General features: G+C 33.6%; 3 protein-coding genes across 3 annotated transcripts; 2 read left to right on the top strand and 1 right to left on the bottom strand.

The window, feature by feature from the left end:
* Nucleotides 1-2,389: 2,389 nt before the first annotated feature.
* Nucleotides 2,390-6,731, top strand: LOC107432438 (uncharacterized). The gene is made up of 3 exons (XM_060814028.1): nucleotides 2,390-2,955; nucleotides 5,171-5,219; nucleotides 5,867-6,731. Exons 1-3 carry the CDS (start codon nucleotides 2,483-2,485, stop codon nucleotides 6,536-6,538), a joined length of 1,194 nt encoding a protein of 397 aa, XP_060670011.1. The 5' UTR covers nucleotides 2,390-2,482; the 3' UTR covers nucleotides 6,539-6,731.
* A 1,744-nt stretch (nucleotides 6,732-8,475) lies between these two features.
* Nucleotides 8,476-10,716, bottom strand: LOC107432461 (polyubiquitin). The gene is made up of 2 exons (XM_048467617.2): nucleotides 10,561-10,716; nucleotides 8,476-9,803 (listed from the first exon to the last, which is right to left on the bottom strand). The coding sequence occupies exon 2, from the start codon at nucleotides 9,801-9,803 to the stop codon at nucleotides 8,658-8,660; it is 1,146 nt and encodes a 381-aa protein (XP_048323574.1). The 5' UTR covers nucleotides 10,561-10,716; the 3' UTR covers nucleotides 8,476-8,657.
* A 2,746-nt stretch (nucleotides 10,717-13,462) lies between these two features.
* LOC107432396 (uncharacterized) lies at nucleotides 13,463-17,799 on the top strand. Its single transcript, XM_048467496.2, has 5 exons — nucleotides 13,463-13,692; nucleotides 14,085-14,182; nucleotides 14,781-14,880; nucleotides 16,647-16,829; nucleotides 17,439-17,799. Exons 1-5 carry the CDS (start codon nucleotides 13,636-13,638, stop codon nucleotides 17,559-17,561), a joined length of 561 nt encoding a protein of 186 aa, XP_048323453.1. The 5' UTR covers nucleotides 13,463-13,635; the 3' UTR covers nucleotides 17,562-17,799.
* Nucleotides 17,800-18,673: the final 874 nt, after the last annotated feature.

Here is an 18,673-nt window from a genome sequence, read left to right as displayed (position 1 = left end):
GAAGTAGGTTCTATGCCTTTGGGGTTCTTTTTTTTTTTTTTTTCCCTTGAACTATGCCTTTGGGTTCATAATCAGATTGAGAAACATTATATTTACCCACATGACACAGCAAAGATGTTGAATAGTATATAGTAAATGTGATTCTCAATACAAATTAACCTAAAGTACTATATATACAAAATCATTCGGGTCAAATTGTGCGTCTTTTAATTATAAGAAAATCCCAAAAGCAAAAGCGAAGAAAATGTTAGTCTGTTTTATTAAAATCATATGGTAACATCTTGCTTCCTCAGATACACCAAGAGCAAATTTAATTGTTTAATTCCATGTATGTATATCTTTTTTGTCAAAAACAGAGTTTCTCTTTAGAGTTTGACCCTATTCGTACTCCAACTTGGCGACCCTGGAAAGAACCAGGATTTGACAAGGCAAGTGAAGAAGCAGGATATACAGCTGTGAGAGGTTGAAGAAGTGGTGGAAAAACAATTCTAATTGTGGACCATTTCCTCTGCTTTTGTCATAGCAGAGTTTCCTCCCCTAGACAATGTTTTTTTTGTTTTGGAAAAACAAAAAAAGAAATTAAATCTTTAACTAATAAATTATTTTCCACTTAATTTTTTCTTTTTTTTTTCTTGGCTTCCGTTATTTACCATTTACTTTATTATGTACACACTGTTCCTAATTGATACTCAAAATTCACAGATTAACGTCAAAAAGCTCACAGCCCTATTACCCCTTCCTTGTCCTTCCAAAGTAACTCTCTCTGTTTTCTCAAAACAGAGCTTTCCTAGTTTCCAAACCAAACCTCAAATTGATTAATAAATTAATCCTTTTTTTTTTTTTTTAACTACCATTACTCTATTAAAGTGATATAGACCATTACTCTGCTAGAAAAAACTAAATCAAATAATAGATTTATATTTCAGAAGTTTAATAGAAAGGATCAATTTATGAAACTATAGTCCTTTAATACTATTCTTCCGCTATAGTGAAGAACCTTCAAAAATACTAGTTACAATTAAATTGATGTTAATCAATTGCAAACGTCTTATTTACAATTATTATATATTTTTCTCATACCATATATAATCAGGTTAAAATTCCCACAACCCATCAAGCCCTTGATGTGTTTCAAAATCAATATCCAAGAACAATATCAAGAACCACCATCAATGGCAAAGCTGATCCAAACCCTACCATTACTGCTAATCCACATTGTTGAAGTATCAAGCAGTGAGAAGAGAAGATTGTCAGTTTGTAGTATGTATGTAAATGAGAAATGATATAGAGGGAATAATGTATCAACATCAAAATGTATTGGTGTATCAAGTGTTTAAAATGATCTGAATAAATAATTTCCAATTAAAAATCTAATTAAGTAAGTTAATGTTCAGTACTTGTTATGTTAATAAATTTCCAAATTAAAATGGGAAAAACAATTAAAATGCTATTTGTCATTTTTGTGGCCATTATTATTAAAATTTATATATCAAAGGACAATTTAATTGATTATTTAAAAAGATTTACTTTTTCATATAAGTTTTAATTTAAAAAATAGATACAGTTAATTAGTACTTTCTAATCAGTAATGAATTTTGTTGGTGGTTATCACTACATTATACCAGTAGTGATAAATAGAAAAATTTGGTCAAATTCTCATTGACGCTTATTCTTTAGATTTTAAAGAAATTGAACCTTGAATCAATTAATAGCTAAGCTCTTCTTAATCTGACCAGAAACTACCTTCTTAGTCAAGATACTGATTCGCAAAAGCTTTGAATAAAATACATATAAAAATCAATAAATAAAATTGGCCGTGACAGGGCACCTTTCTTCTTCTTCTTCTTTATTTATTTTTTTATTTTTATTTTTTTTGGGGAAAGAGCGGTGACAGGGCACCTGCTTCTGAGGCTACTTGGCAACATGCATGTTTGAGGCAGATCAACCACGCATATTCACTTTTGATAGTGATGACAGTTTTCAGGCTCCAATCATATATATATATATATATATATTAGGCAATTAATTAATTTTTAAATTCCTCATCGTGAAATCAAACTGCTAACAAGAAAAAAAAAAAAAAATGTGATACTAAAACAATGGATATGATTAAGCCCGAGTATATATATGTTTCTATAAACAAACACAGGCACGTTTAAGGGCAGCATTTGCATGCGATCCTCAAACGTGGAAGCACAAGACATAAACACTGGGAAGGAAACCCGGCCAACTCCACCAAAAATCCCAAAAGCCAACACCCTCTTTAGTCTCTTCTATCTACCACGTATCCAACATGCAACGGCCAAAAATAGCCTTAAATACCCCCCACCCATCACCTTCACCACATCTCCTCCTCACCAACAGTCCCTCCACCCCCCCCCCCCCCCCCCCCCAAAATAAAAATAAAAATAAAAATAAAAAAACTAAACAAAACAAAGTCCACCCACCAGAGATCAAAATCAAACCAAGATTATCGGCAACAATGGCCGCGGCCAGGCTCTCAATCGTAGCAACGACTCTACTAGCTGTGGTCCTCCTGGTCACCACCAACACATCCGCCTACCGCACCACCATCACGACCGTGGAAATCGAGGGATCCAGGCAGCAATGCCAGCAGGAGATCCAGATGCAGGACATGAACCACTGCAAGCAGTACGTGATGCAGCAGAGCAGAAGCAGGGGCGGCCGATCCAGAGGTGGTGAAAATGTGCTGGCGATGACCACCGACCCAAACGACAAATCAGAACACTTTAAGCCTTGCTGTCAGGAGCTGGAGCAGCTGAACGAGCAGTGTCAATGCCCAGCACTCGCACAGATGGTGCACAAACAAATGCAGCAGGGACATTTGCAGGGGGAGAAAGTATTCCACCGGGTGGTTCAGAAGCTCCAGAATCTGCCACAGGAGTGCCAGGTGGGCTCTCAACAATGTCAGATTCGAGGATCATCAACTAGCTGGTTCTAGCTTAGATCGTGGAAAGGAAATGGATAAGGCTTTAGCTTATAGTCTAGGCTAGTGTACCATGTCGAGTACTAAGGAATCCCAAAATAATGAAAAGAATACCCATGGGATTAGTGGATTGTGTGTCCTCAATCTCATGTGTGTATTATTGTAACAAGCACGTTACCGCGTGCTTTTGCTCTGTCTGCTGTGTGTATGAGAACCTACTCTTTTATGTATCCAAGTCTCTTGTTTTTAAGTATATAAAGTTTTTTTGTTTTTTTTAATTCCCAATGATATGTTTCTGACTATATATATATATATCATTTAATTCGTCATTAGCTTTAATTAGAAGCTGCATGATAATATTTTATTTATTTACAACCAAAGACTACAAAGTTCGTTTTCGATTTTTAATATTTTATTTGTTTATAGTAAGAGACTATAGAGTTTGTTTTCGATTTCTTTATTCTCCAAAGTATCCCTTCTAAAGATAGATAATATCCAAAATGATTTGCAAATTGGCAAAACTCACGTTGTCCGTCATTTTTTATCTGACAATTTTGTTCGAAAAGCAATTCATTTTTAATTAATCTATGGAATTTTGAAGGCAGGGGATCGATTTGTTTTTTGGTTCACATCCGTTGATCAGACGAGTCGATGGTTTATTTATTAGCTGGAATATTATTACACATATTTGCTCGAAGGTATATCTAATGAATTTCATAAAATGTTTTTTTCTTTCTTTGGTTGAGTGAATTTAATAAAAAGTTAATTGTGTGCATATATATTCTAATTGATAATATTATCTAGTTTACTGATATAAAAAGTACATATTAATCTTCCTCATCCAAAGATCAACCATCCACACATCTAGTTTGAGTCATGTTCGATCCCCTCTTTTCAGATCTAACTATTGAAATTCCGACGGAAATATATATATATATATATATATATCAGGTTTGGATGTCGAGTCGTTCTGGTGACTGTTGAAGAAAATCAATGTGAGAATTTTAATAGGCTAATAATGAATTTATGATACTCATTTACTATTGTTAAATAGATAGAAAACTTACTGCTGTGCATATAAAACTTTGTTGGCAAAGTTGGAAGCTCTCAAGGGAAATTGTGTTCCAACATTCACTGTGTATATTATAATTAACCTGATAAAAAATAAAAATAAGAATATTCACTGCGTAAAGCCACATCCAATATGACAAATAATGTAACAGGCAGACCATGCGCGTAAAACCTTCGATTAAAAACCGAACAAATATGGAAATATAAGAACGGTTTAAGTTAATAGTTAGACTAACTGAGACAAATTTAATTTTGTTAAATAAAAACAATATAAATTTTGTTTCTTGACTTTAGCACCAATTAATAGATCTTTAAATGCGTGTGTGTGTGTATATATATATATATACATATATGATCGTTCTATGGTACATATATCCAAATTTTTTTATTGTATGAACGTTTAAAAAAATAATAATTAAAAAAAAAAGCAAAAAGTTTTTAAGAAATTTTTAAATTGTTCTTTTAAGAATATCCACACAATAAAAAAATATAAATTTCCGTATCCTAATATATATATATATATATATATATATAAACTACAGTAGGGAGAGACCTATATGTTTTGCTGTATATATATACACAACAAAATCGATATTTTTTTTAAAAAGTATCGATTTTGGTACGGATCCATATATAAACCGTCCATACCATATCTTCCTCCTATATATATATATTGGGTATCGTAGAAAAATTGTTTTTTTTTTTTTTTTTGTTTTAAATATGATATATGTCAATATTGCAGTTAGTCATTTGATTGGGGGAGCAAAACTATATGAATGTTAAAAAATTATGAAGCTCAGATAAAAAAAAAAAATGCATTAATTGTTAATTTTACGTTTTAAAATTGAACTCGGATAATATCTTAGCTAAGGCCAGATTAATTTTCTATAGCATTTGTTTTTGAGAGAAGTGAAAACTATTAAAGTGTTTCTATTAGTTAGTCTAAGAACCATAGAATGTAAGAACATATGTAAGAAATAATTTTTACTAGCATAATGACTTTACGATATTTAACTATTAATATCAAAATAAATTATATAGTTATCATAAAGTTTTTCATTAACATATATATATATATATGTATTATACGAAGAGCTTTCCCAAGAAGTTATATATGTTCATCTTGTAATTTTAACGACGCCGTTTTCGCAGGCATTGCATTGGATCCGCCATACTCAAGCGAAAGAAGGGAAAACAAAAAGTAAAATAAAATAATGACAAAATATGTAGCGAAATGACAATGTAAATCTGCATCCGTCGACAAAAATCTGAACAAATAGATAAGGTTGCAGAAATGAGAGAAAAAAAACCAAACAAATGGATAAGTGTCGCTCCACTTAATTTTAACTTCAAACAGTTTTAACCAAATTGGATTGAATTGTGTAATATTAGTTCACCAATTGAAAGAAAAAAAGAAAATTATTATAAATTGTGTTTTTAACTCTTGACACCAATTAAAATTTTATCTTTTTTATCTTTAGATTTTTCTTGATTGATGTCTAATAACCTATGAACTTTAACAAAAACTATAAGATTTTGAAAAATTCAAAGAGAAAATAATCTATAATGGGATTTATATGAAGATTAATAGAAAAATAACAAAAAAGACGGAGACTGTAATTTTTATTTATTTTTTTCTTCGATAAATCAGAGACGGTAATTAAACAAGAATTATGAATAAAACAAAAAAGCAGTTTCAGGAATGCAGAAAACAGACGACGTAACATTTACCAACCCAAATAAACAAACAAAATCAAATTCAGGCAGAGCATCTGCATCATCTTCAGCACTTTTCTGCATGGTATTTCTTATGTGGAAGCACAAACACAACCTCGGAACCAAGCTTAGCCACCAAAACCATATTTCCACCACCTCATCTTCTTCAATCCACCACGTTCCCAACATGCAATGGTCAAGAACAACCTTAAATACCCACCACCTTCGCCATCCTTCTTCATCACCCCTCAAAACAAAAAGAAAAATCAAAACCCATATACCTTACCGTGTTCAACAATGGCAAAGTTCTTAATCCCAGCAATCACCTTTGCTCTGGTCCTTCTGATTGCCAGCACCTCCGCCTATCGCACCACCATCACCACCGTCGAGGTCGACGACACGGTGGACCGGCAGGACCGGCAGTCCCAGCAGTGCCAGAGGGAAATCCAGAGGCAGGAACTGAACAACTGCGAGGAGTATGTCAGGCAGCAGATGAACCAGCAGCAACAGGGACAACAGGGGCAACAGCAACAGCAGCAACGCCAACAAGAGCAGCAATGCTGCCAGGAATTGGAGAACCTGAAAGACCAGTGCCAGTGCGAAGCACTCGAACAGATATTTGAGCAACAGAAACAACAAGTGCAACAACAACAGCGACAGGGACGACAACAACAAGAGCGACAGGGCCAGCAAAAGCAGCAGCAGATTCAGCAGGTGGCTAGGCGGCTCCAGGACTTGCCAATTAGATGCCAAACTGGTTCACAACGCTGTCAGATTCAGGTCCGTTCGGTCCTCTTCGTCTAAACATATGGCCACGGGGTACCTCCCTTAGCCAAAATAGTCAATAATAAAAGTTGATCACGGTTTTGTGGCTAGCTAGTGTGTTTTCTCCTAAAACTCGTATGTACGTTGAACCAAGCACCTTCTACTGGGTACTTTTTTCAATCAAGAACGGCCTATGAGATCTAAATAAAAGTCCTTTAATTTTTGTTTCTAATAGTTTTAATTTTGAAGCAAATGTTTGAATTCTCAACTTTTTAATTTCAAGGGCAAATTAATTAAAAGACGGAAACGACTTCTATATAATTTTGAACACTGATATAGACTAAGATCCATCGTACCAACAATGAAATGACTAATCTCATCAAATGATATCAGAAGCTACTTAAAGATGCACTTGAATATAGAAAACTCGAGCTAGCTATCAGTATGCATAACGAGACTACAATATATGATTGGAAAAGAAACCTCAACCTTATACTTACCGGTAATTTGCACATCTACATCCATAGAAACAGGGCTGATGGTAGCATCTGTGCTATCGAAACCCATCACCATACCTACACTAGTGTTCAAACAAATTGCTACGTATTGGTCATCTTAACCTGTCCTGGTTCCAACTCAAAGCAGCAGATAAACCAACCCTCAAAAGCATAAACCATTCACCATTTCATGAAATTTTTCACAATGTGACAATTAACCAGCATCGAAGGGGAAACAGCATGGTTTTGAAGCAGCATTATTCGAATTCTTAAATTTTAATTTCAAGGGGAAAGTTATATCAACGACAAAATTAATTAGAAGATTCTAATCACTACCACATATTTTGGACAAACACAATGGACTAGTGCGACTCCTAATTACATTTTTACGGTTCACTTAATTGCACATCCATTGAAACAGAGAACGATATAGTATCTGTGAAACCGAAGAACTTTGACAAACTCTACGCAAGAATTTACCCGAACTCACAATAGCAGGTACCCACCATTCAGTCACAAATGCGATTTCATGAATTTTTCACCATCTGATGATGGACTACATTGAAACGGAAACATCCTGATTAAGAAAACTTTAGAAAAATAGACACACAATGCGCTTCCCCTCAGCTAATCTTTAGACTGAAGACACTAATAGACAGAGATACAAATCCCTCTACTGATCCTTCAAATAAGTTGGCTTGTTCAATGTGAGATCGCCCTAAATCCACACACTGAGCACACAAATTATTCCCCATCTTCCACCATTTCAATAATAATTATGTTGGTTTGACACATCAAACTAGGCGAGCCGCCACAGCAATCCATCAAAGCAAGCTCAAAAAACTTCGTCTACCATCGTACAATATTATTACATTGGTTTTTCATCCCCAAACCAGTAATCTGCGTCTAGCAGTCTACCTTCCAAGAATTGATAAAAATACTCCGCTTGATCAATGTAACCCCCACCTTTAGTCCCACACTCGAAGCTCACAAGTTACATTACCGTCGCTCTACCCTCGTTCACCCGTTTCCTAATCATGCAAGTTGCAAGTCGAAAGCATCTAACTCCGCAAGCCACAGCAATTCATTGCGGCCTTCGAGCTCACATTACCACGTTAACAATGGCTTTAACACGGTAGGATTTTATACTCATCCTCATAGTGAGACGACAGATACCACCCATTCAGTGACAGAAATTACAGGGGTAACAAGTTTCTTCAACGACTAGTCCAAAAGCAACACCGATAGAAATAAATTCAGGGCATTGCTTTGACTGACTACGCCCAAAACCCACTTAGTATACTTCTCCTCTTCCCCCTACAGCCTTAGCCTTCATCATATGATTTTATCACGGCAACAAACACTGCTACAAGCACTGGTCTAAATTTTAGAAGAAAATGATAACACAAGAAAATAGATAGTGATCCACAGACATCATAACAGTCAATAAACATCCACATTCACAAACACAGATAAACATCTTGAGAAAAGCACAAGGCTTTATATAGGAAACGAAATCATAGTTATTTATGACCTATTGGCCATTAGTAGTGATTAAAAGAAAACCATAACAAAATACAAATTACATAACCAAATAGTCTAAAAACTTATTCATTACTAACACCACAAACAGATTCTTAATAAGACAACATAATCATGATTCAGAAACCACCACGGAGGCGAAGGACAAGGTGCAGGGTAGACTCCTTCTGGATGTTGTAATCCGCCAGAGTCCTCCCATCCTCAAGCTGCTTGCCAGCGAAAATCAGCCTCTGCTGGTCTGGAGGGATGCCTTCCTTGTCCTGAATTTTTGCCTTTACATTGTCAATGGTGTCGGAACTCTCAACCTCCAAGGTGATGGTCTTCCCGGTCAGAGTCTTCACAAAAATCTGCATCCCACCACGCAGTCTCAGAACCAAGTGCAGGGTCGACTCCTTCTGAATGTTGTAGTCAGCAAGGGTCCTCCCATCCTCGAGCTGCTTACCAGCGAAGATAAGCCTCTGCTGATCTGGGGGAATTCCCTCCTTGTCCTGAATCTTCGCCTTGACATTGTCAATGGTGTCCGAGCTTTCAACCTCCAAAGTGATGGTTTTCCCTGTCAAAGTCTTAACGAAAATCTGCATTCCACCACGGAGACGGAGCACCAAGTGGAGGGTCGACTCCTTCTGGATGTTGTAGTCAGCAAGGGTCCTTCCATCCTCAAGCTGCTTACCAGCGAAGATGAGCCTCTGCTGGTCTGGTGGGATTCCTTCCTTATCCTGGATTTTGGCCTTGACATTGTCAATGGTATCGGAACTTTCCACCTCCAGGGTGATCGTCTTTCCGGTAAGGGTCTTGACGAAGATTTGCATGCCACCACGGAGACGAAGCACCAAGTGGAGGGTGGATTCCTTCTGGATGTTGTAGTCAGCAAGAGTCCTGCCGTCCTCAAGCTGTTTTCCGGCGAAGATGAGCCTCTGCTGGTCCGGTGGGATACCCTCCTTGTCTTGAATCTTGGCCTTCACGTTGTCAATAGTGTCGGAACTTTCGACCTCCAGAGTAATGGTTTTTCCGGTGAGGGTCTTGACAAAGATTTGCATTCCACCACGGAGACGGAGGACCAGGTGGAGGGTGGACTCCTTCTGGATGTTGTAGTCAGCGAGTGTACGGCCGTCTTCGAGCTGCTTCCCGGCGAAGATCAGCCTTTGCTGGTCTGGTGGGATGCCTTCCTTATCTTGAATCTTGGCCTTAACATTATCGATGGTGTCGGAGCTTTCCACCTCGAGGGTGATTGTCTTGCCGGTGAGGGTTTTCACAAAGATCTGCATCTGTAGGTCCCCAAGAATGATATCAGAATAATCCGAAACAAAAAAATAATCAAGGGATAGTAAATAATAACAATAATAGAGCGAAAGAACAAAAATCCGAGAATTTAAATTATGATTTCAAAAATTGATAAATTATAACTAAAAAAAAACAAAACAAATAGAAAAAATTATAATTGAAAACAAAAAAAAAAAGAAGAAAAATTAAAATAAAAAAATCCAAATAAAAAACCTAGATGAATTTACGGGACAAAAATCACAGACGAACCACAAAACGAAACCTATTATAGATCTTAAAAGATTTTAGGAATTAAATCTTCAAAATTATCCATATCAAATAAAACTCTCGAATAGATTAAAAACATGCAAAACAAATTTAATACTGTATAAAAAATTTCCAGAAATATATTCAAAACAATTTATCGCGCAGAGGAAAACAAAAAAACTATTCAATACAATTTTTCAGAGGGAAAAAAAAAATCAAAACATGATAAATCTTGGAATATATACGAACTAGAATCTAATCGCAATAATCGATGGTAAGAAAAGTAAACTACGAAAAACTACAAGAAAAAACAAAGATTTTCCATAACAAAAATCTTCAAGAATCTATCGCTCTAAGATTAATTGAAAAGCAAAAGCCTCAAAACCACGCAATAAAAAAACGACATGACAAAAAAAATAAAAAAATAAAAAATAAAAAATAAAAAATAAAAAATAAAAAGAAAGGGAAAAAGAGAAAGAAACAGAGAGAAAATACCTTGAGAGAGGTTGAGAGAGAATCGCTAAAATAGAGAAATGAAGAATTCAAAGCCAATATGAGCTGTGGATGAGGAAAGGGCCAGGAGGACCGTGGTTTATATAGGAGCAATTGCCGACTTGAACAAGTAAACTTTCCTAAACGTCAACCAATAGACAGACTCCACGTGTATACGCCTTCTTTGTCATTCCCGGGCCTTCACGCCAAGATTAGTCTCTCTCTAAATTTAATCCATTGGCTCTCCATCCTCCCGTGGCCATTTTTTGATTAGCATACCTCTCCTCCTTGTTGTTCACGCCCCCACGCTCTCTATCGCGATTGTACTCACGTTTTTAGTTTTTTATTTTTCTTTTTACTAGTGAAATTTAATATTTATTTAATTAATGCAGTATATATATATATATATATATTTCTAGGTGAATTATATAATTAATTAGCTTTAAAACACATAATTCTACTTTTTTTTACCATTTATATGCTATAAAGATCATCAACATTTAAATAAATTATAAATGATCAAATCGATTGTGTTTTATTATTATTCTTAAAACTTGTTTTTTTTTTTATTTGGTAATGAATATCTTGTTTTTTTAGAACTTATAGTATGTTTAATCATGTATTCAAAAATTAGTTTATGTTTTTTTAGAAACAAAATCATTTATTTTAAATGATTATTTATTTTTATAGTATATAATTTATAATTTAAAAATCAAAATTACATGTATAAGATATTTAACAAATATCATCATAGTTTTAAAATGGATAAATCTAATTCTTTTTAAATCAAAGCCTTAATCATCAATAGCTTCTTTTTGTCAATGCATTATTTCATTTATCCATTCAACTTCAAAGACTAACATGATTTCTCAATATTTTTTTCTTTTTCTTTTTTTTTATATCAAGTACCTTGTTCACTCCTTATAATTTTATATATTATATCTAACCTCAAAACATCTATTATATAATTATTATCATTAAATCTAATATTATGTTTGATCATGTTCTAAAACTTTTTTTTTTTGATATTGAATAATATGTTACTTTTATTACATTACCAAAAAAATTATTGTAATTCATGACAATACAAATAGAGTAATGCTAATGCCATTAAAGTCATAATTTTATGACTTTTGTTTCTAATTCATATCGCTTTATCACTTGCAAAAGCATGATTGTTATTGGAATAAAGTTGAAAAAGCATGATTGTTGTTGGAATAAAGTCGAAAATTTTCAACAATATGTCGTCTTTTAAATTTATGAGTATTAATTATTGAAAAACTAAAGATTCGATTGCCTTAATGAATAAAAGATTTTTAAAATAAAATTTTAACTAAAAACAATAAAGTAAAAATAAATAAATTTTAAAAAAAATAAACCAATTAGTTTATATTCTTATAATCGTTTGTGAATTGAAAAAAAAAAAAACCACTTTCAAAACCATAATTTATACATGTGCAAGTTTTGTTTTTCTATTATATTCCATTAATGTGAAGTTAATACTATTTAATTAATCTTCCAAAAATAATACTTTAATAAACTAAAAATATTAATTTGAAAAAATTAATATTATAGTCTAAACAATTATAAAAGATAAACATAATGTAAAAAAGATTATGGGTAACGGATCAATGATGTTTGCATATAGAAGATAATTAAGATAAAAAATTAAACTCGAACTCTATAAAGGAAAAAAAGATATAATGCAATCTATAAAAGCACGCGCCTATCTAAGACGTGGGGGTATGTAATCATTAAATAGAAAGCAAGTGGGAAAAGGGGTAGGTGGACGCTCCTTTTTTGGCGTTATTTTCCAAGTTGTGTAACGGAGTTTAGCGTTGGATACCTAAAAATAAAAGATTCCTTCTCCGTTTGTTCACGATTCTTCTTTCGAGACTCTCGACCCTACACCAACGCCGGAGTCAATCATTGTACCTGGACTTATATTTAAAACAAAAAAATGTGAAAAATAATTGGACCATTCTTTGGTTTGGTTTGGTTTTACCAAATTACATTTATTTAAAAGAAATTTATTTATTTATTTATTTGTTTATGTCTGGAAATGATGTCACTGTCTAAAGCAGCGCAAACATGAAAACTTTATATTTTATAAGCTATAATACCCCTATTAATTTAATTTTATATCAAACTGAAAAAAGTGATTTCATATTGCAAAACCAAATGTAGCGTCAACATTTATAGAGACATTTTAATTTGCGTATTTTATCTCTAGTGTTGCAGCCCCACTTGCTTTTGGTGAATGTGTTGCAGCACCACTTTATTTTAAAGGATTGACTACAAACAAGAAAAGATTGATGTATCATCTCGGGAATACGGATTTTGCCTTCACTTTTGTTCAATTGTATATAATATTTATTGCGTTTTATTTATTTATTAAACAAATTTAAATTAAAAGTGGGTGTAATGACTTTTCTTGTATCTTCCGTCCTTTTGTCTCTTTTCTCCGTCCTTTCATAAAAGTAAAATTCCTCTAAAACCAGAAGGAAACAACGGAACCTAATATTATCAATCAATTTAATACCCACAGCAAATATAAAAAAAAAACAAGTGGCTTTCGTGACTCGAGACCTAAACATTTCGTCAATAAGCAATTAAGAATACAAATTTTATTTGTCACGTTAATTAATAACGGAATACAATGGAATCTGTATATTATAAGAAAAATTAAATAGTTATTAGTTTTTTAAAAAATAGCTACAGATCACTTATTTATATTAAATTTTTAGTACATTAGAAAAAACAAAAAGCAATTATCTTAATTAATGATTGCCAATGTGGCGGTGCAAACGACAAAACTCGAGAGGGCTGTACTAACCATGGGCCGAAATTTTGTCACTGAATATTGGGCCAGAACCTTTACCGGGGGAGAGGAAGAATGTTGGGCATCCAGATCATTTAGTTCGTATCAGTAGATCGGTGATGGACTGGATCCGATAGCTCAAGCCCACAACATCTTCGTCTCGTCTTTGGGACCAGAATTCTGAAGCTTGAGTGCCCTGTGCTTCACCTCCACTGCACTGTTTCGCTCGTTCTCTCGCACTCTCAGCTTATATCTCCATGGCTCCCGTTGCACCTAGATCCGGTGACGCGATCTTCGCTAACGTTGAGCGCGTGGTAAGCAGAAATGCCTGACTTGGCACTTTGTTTGGTTACCGAGAAATACATGGGAAAATTAGCCTTTATTCTGTTCAATTTTTCAGTTTTACTTCCCATTTCCATACTTTCTTGCATCAAATCAAACGTGAATTTTTGTTGTATGATTTTTTTTTTTTAAATAGCTTAAGGATTTTGTATTCACTTTTTTCTCCTGGAATCTTGCGCTGTTGTTGTTGTTCTTAGTTTCGCTGTTGATCTCTGCAACAGAATCAAAATTACTCTATGTTTTAAAACGGATTTAATGCGAAGTGTGAAGAATGATGCTATTAATTTCTCCGCCAGAGAAAAAAAATTGTGATGCTATTGAATTTGAAAGTTTTACTAATCTCTGAAATTGAATTTGTTTTTAGAATGCCGAGCTGTTTACCTTGACGTACGGCGCGATTGTGCGCCAGTTGCTTACGGATCTGGAGGAGGTCGAGGAGGTTAACAAACAGCTTGATCAAATGTAAGGGTTCTTTATTCTCTGTTGAAATTCCATACATGATTTTACTTTATTTTATTCAAGTTTTCATGCAATTTTAGTTACGTTTTATCTAATGTCAACTTGCTTTTGGGCTTTACCTTTATAAGAACTTTTTAAGCAATTCAAATACCAAAATCAAGTGTTGTTTGTATGTTCAGAGTCTTAACTTCCTCTAAACGTTTTGTATTCGGCCATGTGATTGCTTTTATCAGACTGAAATTTATCATTAGGAAAAGCCTGATTAGAAAACTTAGACCACACTGATTGTTGGATAGATGAGCTTACTTTTCAAATTTCCTGAGAAGTCTGTGAACTAGTTAGTTCTTGGCTACTACTATTCTTATGCATCTGTGTTGATAGTATAGTAATATATTACTTTTATTTGTGTACTTTTGGGGCATGACTGAGAGCAAATTAATTTTTGGCTGCCTTGAATCAAGCTGAGAAAAAGGTTGTGATACTGACTCCATTCATGTGTACAGTGTATGCAATTTCATATCATCACCAACTCCAAATAATTAATTTCTTCCTTTTAGTTTATTTTCTGGTTAGCTTATTAATCTGATATTTTGTATCACAGGGGCTATAATATTGGTATTCGTCTGATTGATGAGTTTCTGGCGAAATCTAACGTTTCTAGATGTGTTGACTTCAAAGAAACTGCTGAAGTAATTGCAAAGGTCAGTCAATTATCAGATGGTTCAACTTATATGAACGGATTTAGTGGCTTAAAATTATATCCTAACTTTTATTTTGGAAGCTTTTTAAAAATTTAAATAGTTTTGTTTGTTCTTACCTATATAAGTTTGGAAGCTTTTTAAAAATTTAAATAGTTTTGTTTGTTCTTACCTATATAAGTTTCATCACAATGCCACTTGTTGCGTAGTTGTGCTTTAGTACTTCTTATACATTCTCTTTTGTTGTTCAGCTGATATATCTTTGCTATTTTTCTGTGTTGAAGGGTGGGAGAATTTTGTCGGTTGGTGCAAGGAATAGGATAGAAATGTTTTGGTTGGTAGACTTAGTATATGAAGATGGGTAGTTTATAGCCGAGGTCTGTAGCACAAGCACCAGAAGATTTAGATTTAAATTGATGGAATTATCAACTACGGAAATCAAGTTTTATTTGCAATCACAATTCTCTAGCTTTCATTTTCATTTAGACAAAAACTCCAATTATTGATATTTTTGCTTGGAGTGATCTTTGAACTATTTTCCTGTTTTCTTTTCCTTGTAGGGAATCTTTTTTATTGCTTTATTGCCATCAATTTCAATAGCTTAAGAAAATGGACTCGAGTTTTTATTTTAAGATAATGATGTATAAATAATATGACTTAAATCTAATGTTCCTCCTACGTGTAGGCTGGTCTAATAGCACTGTAACAGAAATATATTATATTTGATTCAAATAAACACTTTTGTTACATGCTATTTCGTGTTTTAAATTCTTAAGGTGACACATAAGTAGTTGTTTCTCGTGTTTGGATCGTTACTATTTGTTGTTTTTGATGTTAAATGCAATGCTGTAGGGTTGAAGAAGATGTCTTTGCATAATAAGATCCTTAAAAAAATATAGTGGGAGGTTATTGAGCGTAAAAACCCATGTAGGACAGTCAGATTTAAAGACTACAATTCTTCTTAGACTCTCCTTCATCACCACCACACCATCTACAATACTATCCTCTGATGTTGTCCCTGGTTACAGTAGGAACAAGCAGAAGTTGTGATCTTTAGATATGGTCTCAGTATGCTGAATTATATTAATGATGTAAGTTTCAAGTCCAAAAAATATGTGCTTTGTAAAGGTAGATCAAACTCAACATGGTTTTAAAGTGCCCAATATTGTGCAGTCATTTTTTGAAATGGCTTTTGTGTAGTGGTTTGCAACTTCAGTATGTTGAATTCCTTTTAACCCTAGAACCACTGGGCTGATATGTTAGCAAAGTATTTGGCCAATTGTAAATAAAGAAGCTTAAACCGTTGGTTTGATGAATTGTGTTCTTTCTTTCTCTCTAAATTATTTTAGATGTCATAATGTTTCCTCCATTTATTATGCAAGTCTATGAGCTTGTTTTTTTGTTTCCCTTGTCTCTGTAGGCATAGGAGGGGTGTTTCATTTTTGGTCCTGAACTTATTTCCACTGTTTTCTCAAAAAAAACTCTAATAAGAAATGTTTTCTGATGGAATTATCATATTAGTAAAACTCTATTCCTAAGATAAAGTGTTACTATCGAATTATCTTCTCATGAGCTCCTGCAGCTTAACTGGCATGCTTCTCATATTTGGCTAGATTGCAAAATATTTGCTGCATTATTATTGTTATTATTATTTTTTTTCTTTTTTGAAGTTGTATTACATTTTACCTTAAAAACTTCCCTAAAAGAGTGTCAAGTGGTTATGTTTGGAACAAATGTTTGTATTTGTTCCTAATAGTAATTGTGTACAGGTAGGTTTTAAAATGTTCTTGGGAGTCACGGCATCTGTAACAAATTGGGATGCTGATGGGACATGTTGCAGCATTGTTTTGGAGGACAATCCTCTGGTAGACTTTGTTGAGCTTCCTGATACATGTCAGGGTCTTTATTATTGCAACATCCTAAGTGGAGTTATCAGAGGTGCCTTAGAGATGGTGAGTTCCAACTTATGCTCCTTCTGCTTTAAAGTAACGTGCTTGGATTTATTTTATTTGTTTTATTCTTTTCTCCTCAAACTATGAGATTATTTTACTTAGTTGACATATTCTAGACTTTAAATGCATCCCTCTGCTTGGTTTTTGCGAAGAGGCTGTGTTGTGCTGTTAATATCACAAATTGCTTTTTATTGTCCACTAGAGTGTCGATTAGGTAACGTATAACAAGAAGCCAGACCACTGCTAGTAAATCATTTTCTATATTTTTGTGTCTTTGTATATACTTTAAAGGTGGTTCACATCTCATGTGATATTTCCCAGGTATTTACTGAGGCAGAATGTTGTCTCGTATTTCTACTTTTAATTTTCTAATGCATTGATCAATACCACGATTCTAACGTTTTTGTAATATATACAGTTGGAGAGATTTTGAAATCATTTATTGATTTACTAGGACTAATGTTTTTCATTGCCATTTCTTTCTAGTGTTATAGTATACATCTTAAAATTGCTGTAGCTTGAGAAGATCTGGATGGTTGCCCTAGTTCAAAAGTTAATTTGTTACCTTGTCATCATAGTGCCTTTTTCATCATTCTTTTCTATCTTCAGGTATCCATGAAGACTGAAGTGACATGGCTTCGTGATATGCTTCGAGGTGATGATGCTTTTGAGTTGCAGGTTAAACTCCTGAAGCAAGTTCCGGAAGAGTACCCATATAAAGATGATGAGTAAAATGGTAGATTATAATGTTATAGACGTTCACTGTTTTCTAATGTTCTCTTTTCTGTTGAGAGCAAACGTAGTGGCAGCTTATCTTCTCTTTGTTACACATTCCTTTGGTATTTTGAATATATAATTAGTTTTTATTCATAAGAATTTATAACTATGTAACAAAAAAATCAACATTTGTCATGATATGCCGTTGCATTTTTCCTCAGTTTATACATACAACTATGCAAACAGGTTACTTGTTCGCTCGCTGTCAGCAGAAACAGTTTGGTTGCGGTGTTAGCAGCCACTTGATATTCTCATTCCAAATTGATTACCTGAAGTAAGCACGGGCGGCAATATATTTGAGTAATAATTGGGTAACATTTTTAACGTGGATTATTAAGTGATTTTATTTATTTTTATTTTTTTTTAATATTGGGGAGTGGAGTAGTTGGAACTCAGCATTATTGACGTTAATTAAACCTAACTCTTTCGATATATATGTATATACTCTAATAGCAATAAAAATTAATGATGGATTGGTTAATGATGGATTGATGGATCACTAAACAAATCTTCCACTTTTTTGGGTAAATAGACAAATCTTAGTCTTACATGTCATTACGTCAACAAAAGGTATAATATTTCAATTAAGTGACTAATCTTTGTCACTTTTGAGCTATATTAATTTCTAATGGAATGTGATAACATTTATAGGCTTGACCAATAGTAAAACTAGTTTCACCTGGTAATTCACCAGTGGAACCTAATAGCAACTTAATAGTAATACTCATTTTGATAGTAAAACTTATTCTGATTTGTTAAAAATAAGATCTTCAAAGAGATATCTTCATCCTTTTCTAGGAGATATGCTGATGTGGATGTCCAAGCCGTCCAATAAATTTTCATTTTTATTTATCTTCTTGCAACCTTGGTTTTACGTAGTAATTTTTTTATTTTTTATTTTTTATTTTTTAAAACTAAAAATCTAAGATGAGAGAGAATTAACCGATAAAAGTGGCCAATTAAATCACCATAAAAGGATGTGGATCCTATTGGTCTTATCCACCTTATAGCATGTCTTGGATATAACTTCTATTATTTCAGATTCTGAATATATTTATAGTTATTTA

The sequence above is a fragment of the Ziziphus jujuba genome, chromosome 1 (assembly GCF_031755915.1).
Source record: "Ziziphus jujuba cultivar Dongzao chromosome 1, ASM3175591v1".
NCBI lineage: Eukaryota > Viridiplantae > Streptophyta > Magnoliopsida > Rosales > Rhamnaceae > Ziziphus > Ziziphus jujuba.
The sequence above is the reverse complement of the archived record's forward strand: the minus strand, read 5'-3'. Positions and strand labels throughout refer to the sequence as shown.